This window comes from Equus quagga, chromosome 1, assembly GCF_021613505.1.
Source record: "Equus quagga isolate Etosha38 chromosome 1, UCLA_HA_Equagga_1.0, whole genome shotgun sequence".
In the NCBI taxonomy this organism is placed as follows: domain Eukaryota; kingdom Metazoa; phylum Chordata; class Mammalia; order Perissodactyla; family Equidae; genus Equus; species Equus quagga.
In genome coordinates this window covers 132120881-132145176 of record NC_060267.1, presented here as the reverse complement: position 1 = coordinate 132145176, position 24296 = coordinate 132120881, and the positions used below count along the sequence as shown (strand labels likewise).

At 42.5% G+C, this 24296-nt stretch overlaps 1 protein-coding gene across 3 annotated transcripts in view; it reads left to right on the top strand.

The window, feature by feature from the left end:
- CACNA2D3 (calcium voltage-gated channel auxiliary subunit alpha2delta 3) overlaps positions 1-24296 on the top strand; it is an 827558-nt gene that overhangs the window by 540596 nt on the left and 262666 nt on the right. For all 3 annotated transcript variants that reach the window (XM_046679102.1, XM_046679095.1, XM_046679111.1), the window contains one exon: positions 9923-10056. In XM_046679102.1, the coding sequence (XP_046535058.1) occupies positions 9923-10056 (134 nt within the window). The remainder of the gene's footprint in view (positions 1-9922; positions 10057-24296) is intronic.

The following is a 24296-nucleotide window of genomic DNA, read 5'->3' as shown; positions in this document are numbered from 1 at the left end:
ACCATTCCCAGCCTCCTTGTAGGTAGATGGGGCCTCAAGACTGGCCTGACCAATAGGCTTTGAGCAAAACAAACCTGGGTCATTTCTGGATTAAAGCATTTAAGAGCTGGTGTGGTGGTATCCGTACTCTCTTCTTCTGCTCTTGTGAACTCTTAAGCTACATGTTTCAATGGAATAGTCATGAAATAGAACAACCTTCATCCACCTGGGTCGCTGAATGATGACATGGAGCCAATGCCATTCCACTCCTTTTGCCCTACCATTTACCAATGCACACTGGATATATACTCTACATGATAGATAAACCTTTGTGGTAAGCCACTGACATTTCCAGTTTGATATGTTCCCACAGCATAACTTAGCCTACATAACTAATTAAGGTAGTTAACTTTAACCTGCCTCAAATGTTCTAATCTTCTAAACAGAGATGATAATAATAGTTCTTCCTTTGATTCTTATTAAACATAAGGATTAATGAAATGATGTATATTAGGTGCCTAGTTCAGTGCTGGGGCATAATAAGTGCTCAGTAATTGTTGGCTTTTCTGTATTGATAGGTTAGTTGATTGATGACTCCCTGTTGTGTGTGAGAAACAATGCTTTGGGGAAGGCACAGGGAGGAAAGTAACAGGGCCCACCAGTCTAAGGGCTTCTTCTCAGGCTGCACACAGCCAAGAAGGAAAAGCATAGGAGGCAACTAGGTGGTAGAGTCCAAATTCCTCGAGTCCAAATCCTCCACCATCCACCAACCATGTGCAAGTTACCAAACCTTTCTGGGTCTGAGTTTCGTCACCTACAGAACAGGTGTAGTGATGACCCTGCCCCAGACAGATGTGAGCATGAAATGAGGCCATGCACGTAAATCTGGTAGCTCAGTGCCTGGCACGTAAATGCCCCATATTATCTCCTGGTGTTATATCGATCTGTAGGCATGTCTCATCTCCCATCTGAGGCTACGTGCTCCATGAGAGCAGCCTTGGACTCTGCTTTTGTCCTGAGCGCTCTAACAGACCCCAGGCTCCTACTTTACTCAGAGTGGGTGCTCCTTTGATGTTTGAAAATGAGTAAATTGACTATAAATACTAATAAAGGAAGATATGTCCTATTGCACGGTAAATTGGTATTGATGGATTTAGGTGGTCTATTTTTGTGTTGTCTCCTAAGCCATGCTTTATAAAAGTTCCAGTATTTGTATATTAGTGGAAGAAAGAGGACTCAATGAAGGGTTTTCAGGTCTCAGCTCTAGTTTGGTCACTTAAGACAAAGTTATTTTAGTTGCAAGCAACCAAAGTTGCTCCCTGAAATTAAAAAGAGGAGTGTTTTGGAGAGAGAGGGGAATGACTCAGAACGCAGAGTGGGAAGGGAAGCTTGTGTCTCATGAGGGACCAGGGAGCTGTGTGTTTGTTTTTCTTTTCCTTCTTGGTTTCTTTCTACACTCCATGGCATTCTTCTTCTCTATAGATAGACCTTCTCTGCTATGGCATGCACACAAGCAGAAATGGCCACCCCATGCCATCATGCATACGCATCTGTCTACACAGCACATATTGTGGGCAAGGCATGATAGTAGAAAGGAGAGTTTATATCTTCTCCATTTGACACTGATGAGCAACTTTAGGTTCTGATTTCAAGTCCTCCTCCTCCCTCCCAAAAAAGATTAGGACACCCAGCTTGGGCCAAGTCTCCCTCTGCTGAATTGGGTGTGGGTAGAGATAAGCCCACAGGAAAAATGTTATGTGCTCTGCAGGGGCTCAGCATTGTGGGTGAGTGAGTGTGGAAGTTCTCAGAGAATAGATGCATACCTAGGCAAATATACCTCTGCCTAGCTTTCCCTTTGCTTGGCATTGTCTTTAATTACCTGCTTCTACTTGGAGCGATCTTTTAAGCAAGTATCAATTTCCTCATCTAAAAAGTGGAGAGCTGCATGGACGGTTTTAACATTTCCTTGAAGCTCTAAAATAACACATTCTACAATTAATTTGGTTTACTAGCTGGCTTGCCTCACTAAAAGGTATTGGTAATTTTGATTTTCTCAGAGTAATGCATTTGGCTTCATTTCAGGGTAAATATAGGAGGAACGTAGGCAGAGGAGATGGAGGCCAAGAGGATCCTAGATTCCCTCTGAGTAAAGAGGCCGTTCTTGAAATAAGTTTTGGAATTTTGTTGACATTTGAAAACCTTCAGTGAGCCACACTTTTCCCATTTTTTTTCTTTTATTCTGTGGTCTTGAAAAAAAGAGTTCCTTTCCATTTTTTAATTCTTTAAAATTTTGCTGTTATTCCTGGCACATCAGATTGCAATTCTTCCCATCAACTAGTATGCATTTAGTCATGGGTTATTGTTTTTACCACTGTCTGTGTCCAGCTGATGAAAATTACTCAAATTGAAGTCTTGTCCTAATCAACTAATATTACACCATAATTTAGTTTTAGTCATTGTTTATAAGAATCTCTGAAGCATCCTTTTGAAGACAATTTAGCGAACTTGTAGTATTTCAGGGCCTGGCTATAGAATATAGCCCTTTAGATTTGTAAGTTCTGAGTACAGCAACTTGGAAAATGCAAGGAGGTAATAGTAGCTGCTTAGCTGGCCGGGCCAGTGGATTCCACAGTGATTCTCCTTCTCTTCCTGTCTAAATCCAGTCATTTCCTTCCCTGCCAGAGCCCGTCCCTCTCCAGAGTTTCACCTTCCTCACTCTGCTTCTCTTCTAAAGGGCCTTGGGAATAAAATGTCATTGTTTTCCACTCTTCAAAGTAGCAGCTGCCATCAAAATGTTAGGTTCCAGTCATCTGTGCCCATATAAACATTGGCTTCATGTTGCGTCAGTTATGGGTTTTTAGACCACGTAACATCGGTGAGCAAGTATTCTTCTATGGTCATTAATTAAATCATTGTTTATAGTCTCAGATAGTTATAATATGGAGGCAGCATAACATTTTTCATCTCAAGTAACATGAGGTCCAGAAGGGCCCCCCCTTGCATATTTTCATCGTGACTCAGCCATGTTCTTCAGTGAAATGAAGCATTAGCATTCGGGGACCAGAGCAGACCCAGGGAGCCCAAGGAGAAGCCTGTTGGCTGACTGGCCAGAGAGACCCTGGGGAGGAGCAGAAGTTGTCAGGGCCAGCACCTCGTCACCAGATCAGTGCTCAAGGACCCACTGTTAATGCAGAACATCTTGCTTGGAAGTCTGGTAGTCATGGAGACAGTTCTCAGCCAGTGGTCCTCAGACACTGTCCTCTGGAAGTGGATGACTGGGGACATTCATGCTCCTTACAGGAGTTCTCTGCCTCCTCCAATCCCTAGCAAAATCCAGAGAAGCCTGGAGCTCAATGGTTTGTTTGACTTTATGCATAACTAGATCTTATCTTGCGGGAACCAGCCTTAATGAGGCAAAGCAGCAAACCATTTTAAATACATTAAAATAATCATTGCTACTGTAGAATGGCTTACGGAATATAAAGTTCTGCATTCACACTATTGGATAAACAAGTGAACTGGGAAAACTGAAAAGAGGGACTAGCCCAGATATTCCATAAAGCCGTGATGACCTTCTCTGATGTTCAGTGTGCCAAGATTTTAAATAAGCACTGCCTGATTCTCCTTCAAAAATCATGGTGAATGGAGTGTTTTCCAGCTGTGCAAATAAAGAAAGGCCTCTTTGTTTGGGTTCTCAACCAATCAGTCATCGTTAGGTTGAATGGAAATGCCACATGACTCTCTTGGTTGTCTGCTCAGCTTGTCCCTTTTTGGAAGGGTTAATGGTCATTCTCTCCTTATTTGAAAGAGAACTGATGGCCTGAGCCCTCCTTGGACATTCAGACCCACAGCATTTTTTCGTTAAAAAATTCTTAACCTCACTCTACCTTTCCAAGTGTCATTCTCCTAAAAGATATCTTCAAATTTGTGAGGCCAAAATGATTGTAAGTGGAGGTAGAGGAAATGTGGCAAATAAAACTTTTTGCTATTTTGGAACAGGTGGAAGAAAACAAAAATGGCAATTATTCAGATAACTTGGTGTAATTCTGTTTTTTGTACCCTTTGACCAATGTCTCCCCAATTCCCCTACCCTCTAATGCCTGGTAATCACCATTCTACTCTCTGTTTCCGTGAGTTTGGCTTTTTTAGATTCCATATAGATTCCATATACAAGTGAGATCAGACAGTATTTGTCTTTGTCTGACTTACTTCACTTAAGCATGATACCCTCAAGGTCCATCTACGTTGTCACAAATGTCAGGATTTCCTTCTTTCTCATAGCTGAATAATACTGCATTGTGTATATATACCACATCTTCTTTATCCATTCATCCATAGATGGACATTTAAGTTGTGTACATTCTTGATGTACATTCCATAGAACATGAGAATTTGAGTGGGAAGGGTAATGGTGATGAAGATGAAGATGGTGCTGCTGTTGTTAATAGCAAGTGAGTATGACAAACTAAGTGCCAGGTAGAGTGCAAGTATTTTTGTGTATTATCTCTTTTGACTCTCATTAAAGCTCTATGAGGTTCTTGAGAGAGAATCTGACACTCAGAGAGACTAGTACCTTGCTCCCGGTTACCAGCTAGCAGTGGTTGATCTGGGATTCAGGCCCAGCTGATTGGGAGCCCAAGCCTAACCCTTCACCATGATGTGAAGTTGCTTCTCTTTGGGGAGAAGAAAATCATGTTTCATAGAGGACTCTTGCATGTTTCCCATAATTTGAAAGAATTCAGGAAAAGGAAACTAGAGGTTCAGAAAGGACTTTAACATGCCACAGCTAATAAAGACTGGGCTGGGATTTATACCCAGCCTCTATGTTCCAGAAGTGGTCCTGCCTCAGCTTTTGTGGGCATGTAGTCCACTTCCTGACATTTTACAAATGGGAACATGGCTGTCAGGGCCCGACAGACTCTTGCTGGTTCTTTGTGAAGCTCTGAGGAGATGTGAGTTAGAAAGCTGTTTGTAAATTGTACATATTCTACAGAAATAAGTGCTTTTTAAGTAGTATGTGATGTGTAAGAGGAAGATGAAACAGAATAGTGTGAGGGTCTTCTGAGAACACTGTTGTTCCATAACAGAATGCAAACAAGGTCACACCATCAACTTTACTGCCCACCTCATTGTACTGAGAAGACTGAAATCTGAACACTGGCTTTGTTTTCAGCTTGTCTTACTTAAGAGGGGAAAAGGGTCTTTCAAAAGACTCAACAGGAGCAGCGCCCATCACACCAAAGGCCGAACGAGGACCTCAGCATGTGAAGTAGACAGCCAGGGTCTCCCACTGAGGAGCAGACTCCCGGGACCCTCAGCTCTAGTGTCATTGCAAAGTGGAGTATTGAATGATGCACCGATGGAGCAGCTCATGCAGGGGCACCTTGTAGACAAGGGACTGTTAAGAAATATGAAATAAGGATGGTAAAATTTCAGAAAAACTAAGCACCAGGCTGCATGTGGTTTATCACACTGAGAAGTTGTAACCCAGGGTTCACAGAAGGCTCTGCAAGGGAATAAGGTAAATAAATTGATGTTACATAGAAAAATGAGCAGACCATTTGTAATAGGTGGCTAATTTCAGCATTAATTACTCCTTGGTAATTACCGAATGATTGCTGATTCTGTTTTTGTACATGATATATGAAGTCCAAAAAGGCACATTAAAGAAGAGAATAAACATTCAAGAGCTAGAATTTAAAAGAAATAAAAAGGAGAGGGGTGAGGAGGAGGGAAAGTGGCCAGTTCAGAGAATACAGAGGGAAAACCCGGGAAGTGTCTATGGTTACAGCCAAAGCATCCAGCCCTCAGCGACTTCCTGTTATCCATCAAAAGGTACATTTGTTAACTAAAACTTAAATGAAAACATTTAAAAACAAAAAAGAGTCTTTCAGAAAGGCTTTAGGTTTTAATGGGTTGGGGTTAGATGATCAAATTTGAGTTAAGCTTTGCAGTATACGTTCTTAATATTATTTTTGTAATTTCAGCTTTTCTTACCTTTTAGATATCTGCATCCCTGGGGTATATATTGAAATATAAGTTAGAATTTTGTCCTTGGTTTTGAGTAGACCTTTGGTGCTAATTATTGAGTATTTGCCGTGAACCTCGGAGGACAACCGTATATTTCCCCAACCCATCCTCAACCTTTCCCAGCCACAGGATCAAGCAGCCTAGTAGAGGCGCCCTCCTGGAGGAGGACCTCCAAGCCACTCTGCTGTCCTTTCCCAATACAGAAAGAGGCAGTGTCTTCAGTGGTTAAGAGCAAAGGTTTTAGAATCAGATGAACTGGGTTCGAATTGATCGGGGACAAATTACTGAGCTCTGTTTGTGTTTCCTCCCTACACAATGTGCCTGCTAGTGGGGCTGTCTGTTGCCCAGGTGCAGAGAGGCAAGGTGAATCACAGTGAGGCCGCTCTGCATTACCAATGGCTCCCGTGGACCCGGGAGTACTGCTCTGGATGAGAGGGCACCGGCTTTTATAACATTTTGTGGAGCTAGTATTTCAGTGAAAGAGAACATAGTAAACAAGCAAGTCAGAATTCAGTGCCAGAGGAATCGTCTAAAGAAAGGGAAGGCAGGGTAAAGTGAGAGGAAATGAGTTTAGACAACTGAACCCTGAATGATAAACAGGAACCAGCCATGGAGAAACTGGATAAAAGGTGTGCCAGGCAGAGGATACAGCAAGTGCAAACGCCTGAGGGGGAGAATGAGCTCCGTGTGTGAGAGAAAGAGAAAGGCCAGTGAGCTGAAACAACTAGCAAAGGTGGGGGAATGGGGGTCATCCAGGTAGGCGGGGGGCTAGTTGAGTCTTGGAGGTAAGTGTAGGAAATCTGGATTGTATTCTAACTCTAAATAGAAGCTGTTTGGGAGATTTTAAGCAGGGAGATGATGCTGTGCTTCATACTTTTAGCTGATCCCTCTGACCGCTCTGAGGAGCCTGGACAATGAACAGGGGGCTTTGTGGGGAGGCTGTTTCTGGACTCTGGGTGATACACAGTGGAGTCTTGGAGTAGGCTGGCAGCAGTAGAGATGGGGGACTGCATTTTAGATATATTTTAGAGGTAGGGCCAGAAGAACATGCTGGTGGACTAGCTATGGGGTGGGTCAAGGAAATGATGGCTATCAAGGTTAATTCTTAGGTTTTTGGCCTAATTGGGCAGTGGCGCCATGTGCTGAGATGGGGAAGACCCACGGGGGGAGGAACAGGTTTGGCGAGGGCAACCAGGAGTTGGCCCTGGATGAGTTCTGTCTGAGAATCCTGTTAGTCGTCCCTGTGGAGGTGTCAGGTGTACAGTTGGCTGTGGGTCTGTGGCTCTGGGGAGAAGCCAGCTTTTTATAGCTTTTCAGAGTTTTGACTAGGATAAGCAAGGCCAAGTGAGGATGATTTCTCAGCTCAGTCCCCTTCCAAACGCGTGATTGTTTTTCCTTCCCACCCCCTCTCTATGCCGATGATCTGTCTCCTTCATCCTCTTCCTTACATCCATTCCTTTTCTTCTCTTGGCCCTATTTTGGGAAACCCAAATCAGGGATTTTTACGTTGCCTCTGAGGATTAGGATGGACATAAAGACAACCAAGAAAAAGACCTCCTAAGAGATGCTGTCTTTACTGCACATTTGGCACAGGAACCCAAATTAGGAATTGTTCTACACTGCAAATTGCTCACCCATGGACCCTGACCATCCAGAACTGTGAAGCTCTCTCCTCCTCTTATCAACATGGCAACACCTCTCTTAGCTTGTCATCCGTGTCTTGTTTGTCTCTCTAAGACCCTTCCCTCAGAGCCCAAGGTTTGCCTATTAGAGAAGAGATGAAATGTTTTCTTTCGTATTCAAACACTGATTACAGCACTGTGCACGGAGAGATGATAACTGTGGACACTCCCTGTCATCCAGCAGTTCTCTTCAAAACTTGTCTTTCCTGCATGCCTCCAAGAGGGGCCACCTGAGAGCCTTTCAAGAGCAGTGTCCCAGCTGAATCTCCCTCACTGTGGTGCCTGACCTCTGAGAGAGTGCCAAGGTGCAATGGGCCCTCTCCAGGGACTCAAGCTAGAGCAGGGGCTCATAAGACTCGTGCCTTGGGGCCCTGTTTCCCCAGGGATGGGCAAGGTTCTGGCCCTGCTGGGGAGGGTGGGGTGGGCAGGAGTGACAACGCATGTTAATTAGCACTGTACAGAGCTGTCATCAGGAAGCCAGAAGCCACATGGTCCCAACCTGGTTTGGGGTTGGTACACCAAATTCAAACCAGCTGGCCTTTGTTTGGAAATGCCCTGGGAGAATCCAGGCCCTCTCTGGACAACAGAAGGGCTGGCATTTCCTCATCCTGAGCCCTGTCTTAGACATGAAGAGGTTCTATAAACACTGTAGCAAGTGCTGTGACAGATCTGGCTTCAGAAGCACACATACCCTCTCTGATTTCTTTGGCAAGTAGGAGCTGGCATGAGTTTGTAAGGGTCCTTATTTAGAAGCATGGGGAGGAAACATGAATCTGTGTCCATCTAGTGTCCCCCTGCTTAAAATCCTTCCATGACTACCTGCCTGCAGGATAAAGTCTGAACTTCTTCCCGAGTCCTATGTGACAGCCCCCTGCTCATTCCTCTGATCTTACAGCGCCTGACTTCCTCCTCTCTGCCCCAGCTCCTTCCTCCAGCCATTCTGAACTATTTTCAGTTCCTAGAAGGGGCCTGACTCTGACCTTGGCCCTTTACTTACACTCCTGGCTTTGCTGGACACACTCTTTAACCCCTCTTCTTCCAGCAAACTGGCCCTCATCCTTCCGGGTCCGGTGATGCTGACCCTTCTTCCAAGTGGCCAAGTGATGCGCTGCCCCTGCTGTGCACTTTGTCTTACTGTTGATTGTGCTATTTTGGAATTGTCTGTTTACTCAGACCTCCCAGGCCCCAGAAGCCAGGGGTTGTGTTCATCTTGCTAATCCCTGCTTCTCCTGTGCTCGGCACCAAGAAAGCCCTCCATCAACGTTTGAAGGAAGGGCCCCCTCCTAGGGATCCAGGCCTGTGCTCAGTTCACCCTTTCCCTTCCAACATCTCCTAACCCACAGCAAAGCCAACAGGACCCCAAGCTGAGGAAGAACATAGCAGTGCCCTGAACTTGACATCAAAATGGCATCCCCATCCACAAGATGGTGGTGGTTTAGAACTATTTCTGTTACTTGGAAACGGTTTCTACCCAGCATATTCATAGGCAGGTCTGGTAACCACATAAGGGTATGAGCTGGAGTTTCAGCCTCAAACATACAACAGTCAAAATTCTTCAGAAGCAAAAGGCACAGATTAAGAGACTCATAAGCCTAGGTTCACCTTCTGTGTTTGCCACTTGATACCTGTGAGAACATGGGCGAAACCCATGTTCTCAGTCAGCCTCAGTCATCTTGTCTTTACAGTGGACATTGTTATCCCCGTTTCATCATGTTGTCAAGAATAAATGAGACAAAGCTTATCAAGTGGTTAGCAAATTTTGTGTGTCTTAGTAAGCACTCAAAAACTAATCATAACTATTACTATAGTTATAAAAAGGGGATAGCCTTTAAATTTTGTGGTCTATAGTTTGCCCATTGGGAATAAAATCACTCAAGTGAAAAAAAAATGTTACAGAATGGCATGTAGAGAGCACTCCCTTTTCTGCGAGGGAAGATACTTATTTGTGTGCATATGTGTAGAACAAGGTTTGGGAAGACACTCTCCAGTGTTAGCAGGGTTTCCTCTGGGAGGTGAGTGTATGCTTGATCTTAGTTTTCCTCCCTTTGCTTGACTGTATTTTCTAACATGAACACATTACTTGTGAAGTGGGTGATGGTAGAGAGGATATATAATGCCTAAAAAGGAAAAGAAAAGAAAGAAAATTTCTAGAGGCCAAGAACGCATCGCATATGCATGCCCCTTAGTTGCAGGTCTTCTGTCTTTTACTAAACTTAGTTCTCCCTTGGCAGGATTTTTCACCCAGATCTCCACCTTGGCTGATGTGCAGGAAAATGTCATGGAATACCTCCACGTGCTCAGCCGGCCCAAAGTCATTGACCAAGAGCACGACGTGGTGTGGACAGAAGCTTACATTGACAGCACTGTGAGTCTATAGGGCCCTGGGGGAGAGCCTGAGGGTGTACCTTCATCTGGGGATGTGAGACGGCAGTTGTATCACTTTTCCTTAATTGTGGGGTTCAATAACATTTTCCTTTGTTGTACAGCTTGCATTGGTCCCCTTGGTAAGCAAGGTTGGTAAAAAATCCTGATATCAGAGGGGCCAGCCTGGTGACGTCATGGTTAAGTCTGCATACTCTGCTTCAGCGGCCTGGGGTTGGCAGGTTCGGATCCTGGGTGCAGAAGTACACACCGCTCATCAAGTCATGCTGTGGCAGCATCCCACATACAAAATAGGGGAAGATTGGCACAGGTGTTAGCTCAGAGCCACTCTTCCTCAGCAAAAAGAGGAAGATTGGCAACAGATGTTAGCTCAGGGCCACTCTTCCTCACCAAAAAAATAAAAAAACATTTTAAATCGTAATATCAGAGAATGTAAGCGGCACTTCTGGAAGGTGTCTGGTCAGCACAAGAAAACTCACTTTTTGCTTGTCTTCTCTAGTTACTTTTTTTTCCTTCCCACATGTGTACAAATTCTGTCAGCATAGCCATGATTATAGGCATGTTGGATTCAGTCCTCGACGTCTCAGAGGCTCAGGCCTGGTGATGAATCTTTGGGTCTCAACTTGAGAAGGTGACGAGCTCAGTTTCAGCAGTGAATTCGAGTCACTGCCACATTTGCATTTTCTTCCCATGACAAGTGAGCTGCATTTTCTTCCCATGACAAGTGAGAGTATGCTTCAATGGTGGTCACATAGGCACTGGATTGGTGTTGGAACTCTCGCCGTGGGCTCATTCTAAAGCTGAATTCCAAGCAAAAGATTCTGATGCTGAATTAGCTTAAAAGGAGGGGCTTTGCCAGTCATCAAGTAATGGCTCAATGCCGGGTTTCTTGTGTAATTTCAGCGTGATTTTTCATAGTGATAATGAGCCTGATGGGAGTGGCATTTTTCATTTATTGATTGTAAATGTTCTCACAGGACCTCCTTCCCGTCGTTTTTGTTGGGATTAACATCACATTAATCACTGTAACCCAGACCCAGCTGTCCTCTAAAGTGATCTCAATGGCTGCTGTGAGCTGCCTTTTCTCTCCCTGGGCTCTCCTATTTCTGCTGCATTTCTGGCAACTGCAGGGCAGGAATAGCATATGGGAACCCATCTAGGGGGACACCACAGCAGTCTCGCCCCCTCGGCCTCGAAGTACACAGTGGAACCATAGAAATATGAGCTGGTCAAGGAGAGGTACCCTTTCCCCGGGAGAAATCGCTCTGAATAGAGATGTGTGTTAAGCTGAAAAAAAAAAACCCTCTCTGGTTGCCTGAGAGACCTTGGGCTTTTATCACTTTCAGAGTCTGAGCCCAGTTTGGTTTAGAATCATAGAAACCAAATAATTAAGCCACCTCGTTTATATTGGCGCCATACGAACAGTAACAACAATAGCAGCAACAGTGATGGTTTCATCTCTTCTTCTTACGCGTGGTTGGGTAAGGCAGAAAACTCAGGCACGAAGAGGAGGAGTGTGGCTAGCCAGGATTGATGTGATCAAGTCACCCAGTGGTTTGTGTACAAACCCTCAACAGCCAGTTTGATCAGTTATTTTGTTTATTTCATGAATTTAAAAAATAAAGAGCAGACTCTTTATGATTAAAATATTGTGGTACCAGCACCTGGATAGACAGAGTGATCAGTAGACCAGAAGGTCCAAAATAAAGACCCAACTACATATGGAAATTTAGTATATGATAAAGGTGACATCTCAGATCAGTAGGGCGAGAATGAGCTTTGTAATAAATGCTTTTGAGAAAACTAGGTAGCCATTTAGAAAAAGATAAAATTAGTTCTATTCTTCATATCCTACTCAAGAAAGAAATCCAAGTGGATCAGAGATCTAAACTGTGAAAAACAAAACTGTACAAGTCATTAGAACGAAACCTGGGTGAACTCCTCGATGATCTGGTTTTCTAACCATGACTCCAAAATCCAGATGCAGAAAAAAAGAGCAAGTAAGTTTGACTACTTAAAATAAAAACAGAACAAAACAAAAACCAACTTTCGAAAGTCGAAAACCACTATAAGCAAAGTCAAAAGGCAAATGGTAAAATGGAAGGAAAATTTGCAACATATAGCACACATAAAGAACTAATAATCCTAAGAGATAAAGAACTTTTAAAAGTTGAGGGGGAAACCCCAGGATTCCTATAGAAAAAAATGAGCAAAAGACATGAGTAGACAATTCATAAAAAAATAATAAAAATGGCTTTTCAACAAATGAAAGATGTACAACTTCACTCATAGTAAGAAAAATGCAAATTACACTGTAGAGAGATGTCATTTCTCCCCTATCAGAGTGGCAAAAATTAAAAGCTTAACTGTAACTCTGTTGGTGAGGCTGTGGGAGAAGGGACACTCCTACACTGCTTATGGGAGGACAGGATGGAACAATCTCTATGAAGGGGAATTTGCATTTACCCTTTGACCCAGCAATCCCACTTCTAGGAATTAACCCTGAAGATGAACCTCCAGCAATACAAAAATACATACTCATAAGTTTGTTCATTGCAGAATTGCTGGTAATTTCAAAATATTAAAAGTCACCTAAACACCCAAACAAGAGATCGATTGGATAAACTATGGTATTTACACATAATGAAGTCTTAATGTTAAAAACAAGAACGAGGATGATTTCTATTGGCTTATATGTAATGATTTCCAGGATATAGTGCTAAGTAAAATGAGAAAAATACTAGAGTATAAATAATGTGTAGTCTTACCTTTTGTGTAAGAAAGAAGAGGAAATAAGACGATATACATATATCTGCTTATTTTTACAAAAAAAAAAACCCAGAAAGGTTAAATCAGAAACCAATAAAATTGATTACCTACAGGAAGTAGGAAAGAACTCAGAAGAGAAGAGATAGCGGAGGGAGCGAGATATCTCTGAGTATACCTTTTTGCGTAGTTTTGACTCTTGAAAACAAGTTGATATTTTACATGTTCAAAAATTAAAATAAAATCAACAAGAATGAAGGTGAAACTAATAATGAATGCAAACATAACCAGATGAATCCAACCACATTTCAAATGAAAAAAAAAAAAAACACTATCCAGAAAGGAAAGGAACAAAAGTAACCTTTTGAATATAGTAGTTACACACAACGTTAAATTTTGAACAAGGTACTTTGACACCCTCAGTCTAGGGGAGAAAAAGAACTGCAAATGAATTTTAAACTTGTTTTAGTGTCATTGGTAGTAACATGGGTCTAGCAATTCTGAATCTATTTTGTGAGTATCTAGGATTGAGCAAAGGTGTAAATAGGAAAGACAAGACACCTGGGGAATGAGACTGCATGGAAGGTATCAGAATGAAACCCGTTCTCTGTCCATTGAAAGGGCCTAGAAGCAGCGGCACCCCCGTAGCAATGAGCACATCTGGAACCCAGTTCCTAGCTTCTGAAAACCAAGATTCCTTAGAGAAATTGCTAATTCCAGGGCTGGGGCAGGGAAGGTACCCCACCCCCTAAAAAAGCCTAGAATATTTTGTGCCAAAAGCTAAGGAAGTGCTAAAACAGCAATGAGGTCATGTCAAAAGGACACAGGAGTCAGCATGAAGGGGCTCTCACGAGTCAGCTCTGGGACAATTTGAACTTCAAAATAAAAAACAACAGTAATGGATTATAACCCTTTGAATAAAACAGATATCCATGTGTCCTTACTGAGAGTAAATTGATAAACAAATCTCAAAGAGATGACCTAAACAGATAATGAAATGGGTGGGGAGGAGTATAGTGTACAATGGAATGCTGACTGGTAAGTGTGGAGGGAGTCATGGAGATGGAAAATCACCATTTTGTAGCCATTTTAGTAAAGACTGGTTAGGGCAAAGGTCATCAGTGGATGCTAAATCGGGGGGGGGCAATTTTGATGATGAGCAGGATATTTTGATGGTCTCAAAGAGCTTCCCTAGGTATTTTTGACTACCTGTGAGAGAAAAAAATAGTATCTATACGGTGAGAGAATCCAGACAGAATCTTGAGTGGATCATTAAAATTAGTGTCACCAGTGAGAATCAGATGGACATCGTGTGCCTTTGGAGTAGGACACACCATACTTAGGAAATATTCTACACAGCAATACGTAACCCTGAAGGTGATGGCAAGGAAGAGAATAAAGCTTTATGTTAATGTGATGTCTTGCTTTAGATGACGTTAATCACTTAAATCAATTGTTTTAGATTTAGTAGTTACACACCTACATGCATATATATGTTTGTGTAGAGGGGGCAGTTAAGAGAGAGGGAGAACCCATTGCTACTCTACCTTTTCCACTAAAGACCTTTTGACAGCAGAGGCAGAGTAGATGGTCTGGGAGCACCTCTGGGCTTGTAGCTGCAGAGGAAATATCTTTGAAGTCTTGTGCTTTATCTTAAATAGTTACGTGAAATTTGCATTCTGTGCCATGATCATCTTTACTTACTTGAAAATAAAATAAGTGGCTCTAAGTGGCTCCATATTGAGTAAAATAGTATGCCAAGATGACAGAGATCATTTATTCCACCTCTTCAAGAACCCTTTGAGGTACATGAATCTAAACCACCAGGATATGCTTGTCTCTGAAACGATAGGTCAGCATCAACTCCATGCTTTCCAAGCTTCTCTTCTATCTTTGCAAGTAGCCCTGATAAATAAATCCCCTAGTAGAATGTTCTGAGGGTTCCTTCTCATCTTGGTGGTGCTGAGAAACCTGTTGGGCTGATGAGGACACCAGGGATTCTGTCTTCCTCTGTGCTAGCCCTGTTAGAGGACAAGGCAGCTGCTGCTCCAACAGGTGTCTCTTTGGCCAGGAAGCAACAGTCTCTTCAAACTCCTCATCCTGGCCTGGATTCTGCTAGGGCAAGGACAAAAGCCCCCTGTCATTTATATGGGGTCAAAGTAGGATTCACGTGCTGAACTCATCTGAAGAGTCTAAATTCTAAATGAGCCCACCAACTTTGGAACCACTCAGAAGATTAAGGGTTGGGGGGCTGCGGAGGTCAGCAATTGCAAGCTTGAGACTGTCCTGACACATCCAAAATAGTCCTAAGCCAGCATTGCCCTAATGTGTCCCAGCTTGCAATAATGAAAGAGACCAAACTCGGGAGTACTTGGCACTGAGACTGGTGATCCCATTTCAATAGTCTGATGTCCTGGTGGGGTTGGCAGCTCTGGAATTTTCTCGACATTTGAATATATTTATAATCTACCTTAGTTTATTAGCTAAGAGCATTGAATTTAGAGTTAGACTAGTCTATGCCATACTAGCCATGTGATCTTAAGTGAGTTACTTACTTAGCTTCTTTGAGTGTTGTTTTTCTCATTTACAACATGGGAATAAAACCTTCCTTCAAGCGTTGACTCCAAGGACTAAATGTCTGTTCATGGTGAGAATGCAATAAATACTACCTCTCACATTTCCCAACCTCAGGAAACCTGGTGTGAATTTTTCTCCTTGGCTGTGGGAAGTTTTAAAACATACTCCCCTTTCTTCGAGCCAGGTCTCACATGGTAACTACAATATGGCTTGTACCGTTTTGATAATAGTATTTGGTACTTAAGTTTGATGAGTACTTTGAAAGCACTGTTTTCTAGAGATACACTTTAATCCTTTGGAATTGATTTTGCTGTAATTACGTGTTACGAGCTGTGTGTTAATATCTGGCGTTGGTGCCTAGGGTCAGTGTTCCCAAAGAAGACTGGTGGTTGTGTTGCACTAGCCAGGCAGAGCCCCCCAACAGCCTTAGTAGGGTAACCAGTGACTGATTGCCCAAGGAAAGGGAAATATGGTAGAAACCCTGACTGCTATTTAACCGACTCAATGCCCTCTCTTTGCTGTAGAACAGATTGTGCCTGTTGCCCACAGCACACTGGACGTTTGGTCTAGAAGGCCATGCTGGTGCAAGAAGCATTCACATAGCTGTTCCCCTAGTTGAGCTGCAAACTAACTAGAAGTCAATTGTCTTCCTTCCCAAACCTGTTGATGCCAGTTGTAATTTTATCATAATTGTATAAGTTAATTAAATATCATTTAAACCACTGAATTATGAGTGTAAAAGCAAAGTTATTAATTCTGTGAATATGTAAATGAATGCCTTGGAAAGACTCTAAAGAAAGTTACTGAAAAATTACCAGTGTGTTAAGTAGGAGCAAAGCAGCATACAGAGGAAATTGCTACTCACTTTTTCTTTATTTCTTTCTATAAGGTAGATTCCCTTGATTCGTGTTTCATCTGAGGTTGATGTGGTAGATCTGTAGCTGTGTTAGTGTCTGCTTCCTGTCTTACTGCCTTATTGTAGCCTCTGGAACTGTGTGCTCCATGAAGGAGAACGACCTTCCCAGACACAGAGAGGAGGGCCAACAGTTGGTGTGTGAGTAGTGTGATTGCCAGCTAGAGCTACCAACATACTCTTGTGATGTGGGTCAGCATTGCCAAGATAGCTGTGTTAGTTTTTATTGCCATATAACAAATTACCATAAACAGCTGCTTAAAGCAACACAAATGTATTTTCTCATGGTTCCTATGGGTCAGGAGTTTGGGTACGGGTTAGCTGGACCCTCAACTCAGGGTCTTACAAGGCTGCAATTAAGTGTTGGCCACACTGCAGTCCTTGTCTGCAGCTCAGGGGCCTCTTCTGAGGTCTTTCAGATTCTTGGCAGAATTCAGTCCCTTGGAATTGTAGAACTGAGGTCCCCGTTTTCTAGCTTGCTGTTGGCTAGGGATTGCACTCAGCTCCTAGAACCCACATTTCTTAGCCACATGGCTGCTATAGGCAGTTCACACAGTGCTGTTTGCTTTTTTTCCAGACCAGCAAGTGTGCATCTCTCTGAAGCTTCACCTTCTTTTGAAGGCTTCTTTGATTAGGTCAGGTCACCCAGGATAGTCTCTGTTTTAGTGAACTCAAAGTCGCTTGATGGTAACCTAATCATGGGAGTGGTATCCCATCATACTCACACTCAAGGGGAGGGGCTTTTAAGGAATGGGTACTTGTGGAGGCAGAAACCTTGGGGGCCATTTTAGAGTCCTGCCTACTGCAACCGTCTCTGTCCATGTGCTGTGGTCTGAGAGGGAAAGATAATACCAGAAGGAAATGCACCCTCTGCCTCCTCCAACAAACTCTCTGTCAAGAGACAATCTCAGGACAGCCATGTCTGCTCTTATCATCACATTTCTGCATAACACTGACGTCTCGAGGAGCCTGGTTCTCTTCGAGACATTGTAGTCTGAAAGTGGCTTTGATTGCTTTAGGAATCAGAAGACGTGTGACTCTGCTGATTGCTGTCATTTCTACCAAAGACTAAGGAAGTAGGTATTCGTTGATTATCTAGTAAATTTGAACACTTGACCCCACAAGTTTGCTTAATGTGGTCTTAAAAGTCTTCTCTCTCCGTAATTATCTGGTGGTTAAGGCAAAAGGAATTTCTGTTTGCTTGACTCATCAGTTATTATAGCTGAAAACCCAGCAGCAGCAAATGTAATTATATAATGGATTTAATACTTAAATGAATAGCTTAAAATGACCTATATGCTTAGTACTTTCCCTTTTTATTAATTACATATTGATTCATCCAGTTCTGAGTCTGGACAAGCTCAAGATGAAAGTTTGTGAGCAGAGCTGAGTTTGGATTCTTGCACATGAGAGTCAAGAACTGCAAGCCTGATCTGGAATCGAGGCTGACAAAACTCCCCTTTCAGGGCCCATCCTCCCTGCCTATTGCTACCAGTCTGATGAAATACTCTGTTTCCTGCCTGGCTGTTCTGTTCAATTTACTTTCCTGGTGAAGCCCAAATAAATGAATTAATGTTAACAACATTAATTACGTTTAATCTAATAAAATCTCATGTATTAATTGACAAAATAGCAAACACCAGAATTCTAAAATTCAGGGGCTTCCTCATCTGAATACAAGTCCTGCACAGTCATTATCTCTTAGGTGCAGAGCGAAAAATCATTAACGATGGAATTTGTTCCATTTTGTAAGCAAATGACTTGTACTTTCCAGTTGGGTCCTAGTCATCTTGGGAATGTTCCCCAACTAGCTATGCAGGAGAGAAGTGGCATCAGACTGCGGAAGCATCAGCATCCCTGATCAACCCTCCTGGGGAGTTGCACAGGCCGCAGCGACACACAGAAGGGAAGCAAAGAAATCTTTTAGAAACAGCGGGAATGTGACCATTTAAAATAATGAGAATTCATTACCAAGCTCTCCTGCCCCTCCCCTTGCTGGTAATGCAATTCAGTGCACAATTTGTAGGAACTTTCAAACCAATTTAGTTGCATTTGCAAATTGGACATGTATCCCTCCTCCTCACCCCCCACTAAGTCCAACTTGGAGAAAATGCTTTGCATTTGATAAATTGCACCTTTGTTTCAGTTTCTCATCTAGGAATGGCACCTAGGCCATTTAGGAGTCGTTTGGGTGATTGCTTTAAGCTACAACATCTTACGGCCTAGAAGCAATTACTCCGGAGGTTGAAGCCATCATAAGGAAGTTGGCGCTTGGAAACCGAATTTACAGTATTTTCCCAAGACACCGTTGCATATCAAAGAAGTTCAAATCGTCAAAACAAAGAGACACACGAAAAGGAAACATAAACCATCCTGCTGGGTTGTGGAACAGAGAATGCCATCTGCGTTACATGGCATGGAGGAAACTGATTACGTTGGGACCTCTATTTCATAGCAGATGGGTTCATTAAATTTAATAGCCTCCAGAGCCTTTAGAAACCGTGTTAAAAACATGTGGAGCATGCTGTGACACTTCACTTCTGGCCCTGCAGTCATTATAACTCTGGCACAGACTATAAATATTACAGTACTTTATTTCCATTGAAACAGATTACTATTATAATCATTTTTTTGCCAGGAGATGGTGATGTTAAAAATGAGTGCATTCCTGATTCCTGGTACCATTTCTATCATTCAAATTTGATTCTAGATTTGATTCTAGATTTCCCTATTAAATAGTTTTTGTTTTGTTTTGAGCTCAACCTTTTTTTTCTTTGAGTTAGTGTTTTTACTATGAACCAAAGGTAGAAAATTATTCTCCTCATGGAAGAAGTTCTAACACACTGTATGGATGACTAACTAGTAGAAAAGCTTAGTGTTGAAAATTTTTTAAAAATTATATTTCAAGTGTTTTTTTTAGATTTTTAGATTTATTGTTGTTTCTGCTATTATGGTATAATAATTTCCAACTGTCTATAATGAAAGGACAGCCTCTAGAAACAGATATAAGACCTTATAGAAATGGAAAAGACCATTTATCCTGAATAGTTATTTAGCATAATAGATTATTCAGTTTCTTTGTTTACAAGTGACAAAACCCAACTCAAGGTAGCAAAGGTCAAAAAGAGAATTTGTTTACTCTTGAAACCAAGATATCTATGTAGTTCTCTCTTGAGGCATGACTAGATTTAGGGATACCTCCATGTTATTTTGACTTGTTCCTTGACTCTTATTGACTTAATTCCCTGGCAGGCCCTCTCTGCAGGCTGGCAAAGATGGCCTCTACCATCCACTGACTTTCATTATCTTTACAGCCCTTGGTTTTTCCCCTTCTCTTCCAGCGTCTACATCAAGCCTAAGATAGGCCTGTTTGGGTCACAAGCCCATACCGAGAGGTGAGATGGAGCTACAATTGATGGCCTGATTCTCAGAGTGTGGAAGAAACCAGTCCCAGAGGAAACTGATTCTGGAGGACTGAGAAGTAACAGTGTCCTGCATAGAACTTGTTCATAGAACCCAAAACTAATCCATGCCCCAGATCATGTATCCCATCAGTATGGTATTCATTATGATACCATGTTTTAAAGCAATAGAGCCCTTTATCTAGTCAAATGTTTCCATGGACCCTTGATGTATAAAACATAGAAGCACAACTACTCTAGAAGACATTGGGGAGTGGGGGTATGGGGCCCGAGTTGCTTGTCTACCTCCTGAATGCCTAGGGAAGCACTGAAGCACTTTTTGCTCCTCCCTGGCACTGCAGAGCCTAAGTAGTATTCTGAGTAATCGCTGAGCCTCTGAGAATGGCAAAATGGGATTCTCTGCTGTGGATAATTTGCTGTGCACCTAAATTTACAATAAGGTACTCGGTTGGGTCCAGTTAGGAAAGATGGTTAGGGGTATTGGGAGGTTGTGTCTGAGGTTGCATTAGAAAACCAAATTACCTGCACTTTTTTCCACAAAGTCTGCTGTATTTCTTATATTCTCTGGAGACCAGTTCTCTTGGCAGCCCTCACTCATGGGTGAAATATGATCTCCTCCAAGTCCTTCTTTACATGCTGTCCCAGTTCAAACTCAACAGGGATTAACTCAGTGTTAGTGTATCTGAGTTCATTTCTGAGCAAATTGCTTAACTTACTCTAGCCCTTGAGATTGTATGTCTACACCTTACTCAATCAGCTATGGCTGGAGAAGGGTCTTATGATAGAAACAGATCAACCAGGGCTGTGGATAGCAGATTCTGTAAGAAAGAGAGATGGGTAGGAGGAAATGATTAGACTCTGAAGGAATTGGCATTTCTAGCTCTCTGTCTTTCTATATAAGGCTTCTTTAAGTTGCATCCCCATCTGAGCTCTAATATTAACTCTAGGAGCATGTCTTTTTTCCTATTCTCTGAGCCCTTGGCTTCCTTTTAGTCCCAGTTGCCCCAAGTGCCCCTCTCTGGTCCTCTCCCTTCCTCCCACATCTTGGACCCTGCCTTCCTCCATCCACCATCCTGCTACGTGGGTGGTAGGAACCCCTCTCCCTTGCACCTTCTGAGAGCTGAGGGAGGTATTTTGGCCACTATGGTTAAATCTGTACTGCTTTTTCCCCCTTCACGGCCCAGATATTTGTGCAACTTAGGTTCTCAGAACTGATTCTCATTCTTTGACATGGTTTAAACTAAAATGAACACATTCCTCTTATTACCAGCATGAAGAACAATTGAAATAATCCCAGAGAATCAGCCTGTGGTTTGATATCAGCTGCCAGTTTCTCTTCTCTTGTTGTACACAGGATTTTCTCTATGTAAAGTATTTAATTCTTTTACTGTTATTCCATAAGGATAGCTGTGCCAAATATAAATGTATTGTCTCTGAGGCCACGGCTTGAAGATACCATCGATAAGAATCTTTTACCTGACATGGGCTCTTAAACTACTTCTAGTGAAAGCTGGCAGAGGATCACTCTTGCCGTTAAAATATTATTCCTTCATGGCCTTTCACACCTGCTTATGAGTGATATGGCAACTGGGGGCTCCTTCAGTCTTATTCTGCTGATGACATGCACTGCCATTAGATGTCCAGACCAAGCATGATGCTCAGTGCCAGTTCCCTGGGGGAAATTCTGTCTTGTTCTGATCAAAAAAAGGGAAAAGCAAAGACAATTGGTTATTCAGGCAAAAGGAACGTGTTTTCAAATCAATTTCCATTATGTTTAATCAAAAAATCTGGAACATCAACATCTTTGCTGGTTGATGGAAACAACTATTAAACACTCTTGTAACTGATTTCTCTTCTGAAGTGATCAAATTAAAGTGGCCCAGGATGAAGCAAGAGTGGAGTACTCATCCCACAGTCTGTTTCTCTCTCACTTAGCCCACTGTTCAGGAGCATTTGTTTCCATGTGAAGGATCCTTCCTTTAAGAAGAACAGGATTCAAATTTATAGCTTGTTCATCAGCTGACCTCCCATGGTATTCCAATGGAAGAGACCCACGGGCAGGACTGTCCTCACACCTTACAGGGCAGGGCCATCATAAGATCAAATTGGATGATTTTTTTTCGGTCTGTCTCTGAAAAACATTTCAAAGCCCGGTTTGAAAGGTCTTCACACATGGTTGAGCTATTTTGACTGTCAACCAATAAGTCTAGAGTGGGGCCCTCATGATATGTTTCTAAAGCATTTAACGCCATCCTAGAAGTTCTTGTACTATATCAAAAATTCCAGATTTATTTTTTATCTCACTGATCTATAAACTCCTTGAGGAGAGAGATGGTGTCTGATTCACTGTGGTATAGTATCATCAGTACAGGGTTGGGCACACGGTAGGCGCCCAAGAAATACTCAACTGTATGAATCAGACATCTCAAGGTTGGAGAGCGTCTAAAATCTCTACGTTTCATAGCTGTTTTATCAGAATGGCTTCAGCTCCAACATTTCATTCGGCACGTTGCAGACTTGCTCAAGGCTATCTTTGTTATACACATGGTCAGTGGATTCACCCTCACCATGTGACTGGGATTTTTGCTCAGGTACTCAACACCACCAACCCAAGGAAGCATTTACAACATACATCAAGGAGGTCTGAATTCATGTGTCCGTGCTTGGACGAGCTAGGATAATGGAATTCTGACTAGGAAAGATGGTTTAACATCAGCCATGTCCTCATTAAGATAAAATTGGAATTTTTACAAAAGGTTTTGACACTGTCAGAATCATATCTGGTTGTTGGATATGCAATGGGCATTCAGGAAATCCTTAAAAATAACCCCATACATTTGTTTTGCATTTCCTTGCTTTCCGTGTGCTTTTCTGTATATTGCCTCCAAGTGTTTTACCATGGTCAACAGAGCCCCAGCATCACCCACCACTCTCCCTCACTCTCAAAACATCAGCCATACTGGTCACGTTTTTGTTGCTTGAACATTCCCGAACTTTCTCCCTCCTCCGGGCTTTTGAACATGCTTCTCCTTCTGAACTGGAAAGACTGCCCTCTCACTCTCCTCCTTTAGTGGGGGCAAGATTCTTGCCCATTTTCTATGTCTCTGCCAAAATGTCACCCTCATGTGTCCATTGGCCTTCCATCTCAGGTCCCTATTGGTTTCCTTCATAGAAATCATGATCTTTTATAATTATTATCATTATTTCAGTTAAGTGCTTTGATGTTTTTTCCCCTCTTTAAAAAAAAAATGATTTTGAGGGGCTGGCCCTGGGACCTAGTGGTTGAGTTCATGCGCTCCACTTCAGTGACCCAGGCTTTCACCAGTTTGGATCCGAGGCGCAGACATGGCACTGCTCATCAGGCCATGCTGAGGCGGCATCCCACATGCCACCACTAGAGGACCCACAACTAAAATATACGACTATGTACTGGGGGCACTTGGGGAGAAAAAAAGCAGGAAAAAAAAATTTTTTTTGATCTGTCTTCCCAACAGTAATGTAAGAACTGGGGCAAAGTCTATCTGGTATCTCTATGATATGGTAATGTGCTTGGCACATAGTACCACACATTTAATATTAACTCAGAGGAACTAATTGCTTGTTCTTAGTCATGCCCCCAATCTCTTTTTACTACTCACTAGAGTTTGTTTCTCTCACTCTATGCTATGTTTCTCATGAAAAGGTAGAATGAGACACCAAAAATTAGAGAAGAAATAATAAAGCGTATTGGCCACAAAGTGGATGACAATTGTCGTTAATGCCAAGATTTGTTGTTGTTAGTGGCATAAAGTGGATTCTGACTCTTAGTGACCCTGTGTACATCAGAGCGGAACCCTACCCAGTCTTGTTGGGCCATCCTCTCATCTTCAGGTACTGTATCAGACAGTGCCCTGCTCCTATTCATAGGGTTTTCATAGCCAGTTTTTTTTCAGAAATCAGTTGCCAGGTCCTTCTTTCTAGTCTGTCTTAGTTTGGAAGCTCTGCTGAAACCTGTCCACCATGGGTGACCCTGCTGGTGTTTGAAATACCAGAGACATAACTTTCAGCATCACAGCAACACACAGCCATCACAGTATGACAACCGACAGACAGTGATGGGTTCCCTGACTGGAAAACGAACCTGGGCCACAGCAGTGAGAGCGCTGAATCTTAACCACTAGACCATCAGGGATGGCCGGTACCAAGATAAAGTTTAAAATATTGTCCCCAAAATGCAACTGTCATATTTGTCTTTCCTTTTAAAAACTTAGCTGAATGGTTAAGTTCAGGTCCGAAGCAACTGGTTTTTATGAATGCCAACTTCATCTACTCAGTGGCAGTCACTGATTTTAGGTGGAAGAACAGGGAACTTTCAAAAGTGAACCAGATTTCTGCAATGTTCCCTTTCTATGTATGTTGTTAAAAGCAATATGCTGGGAGAAGGGTTGATTGCTTAAGGCACGTTGTTTACACTACATTACTTATGTCTGATGGAAAAGTTCCTAACGGTGGTTTTCTTGCTAAAGATATGGTTTATGGATGAAGAGTGGAATGTGATTTTTTTTT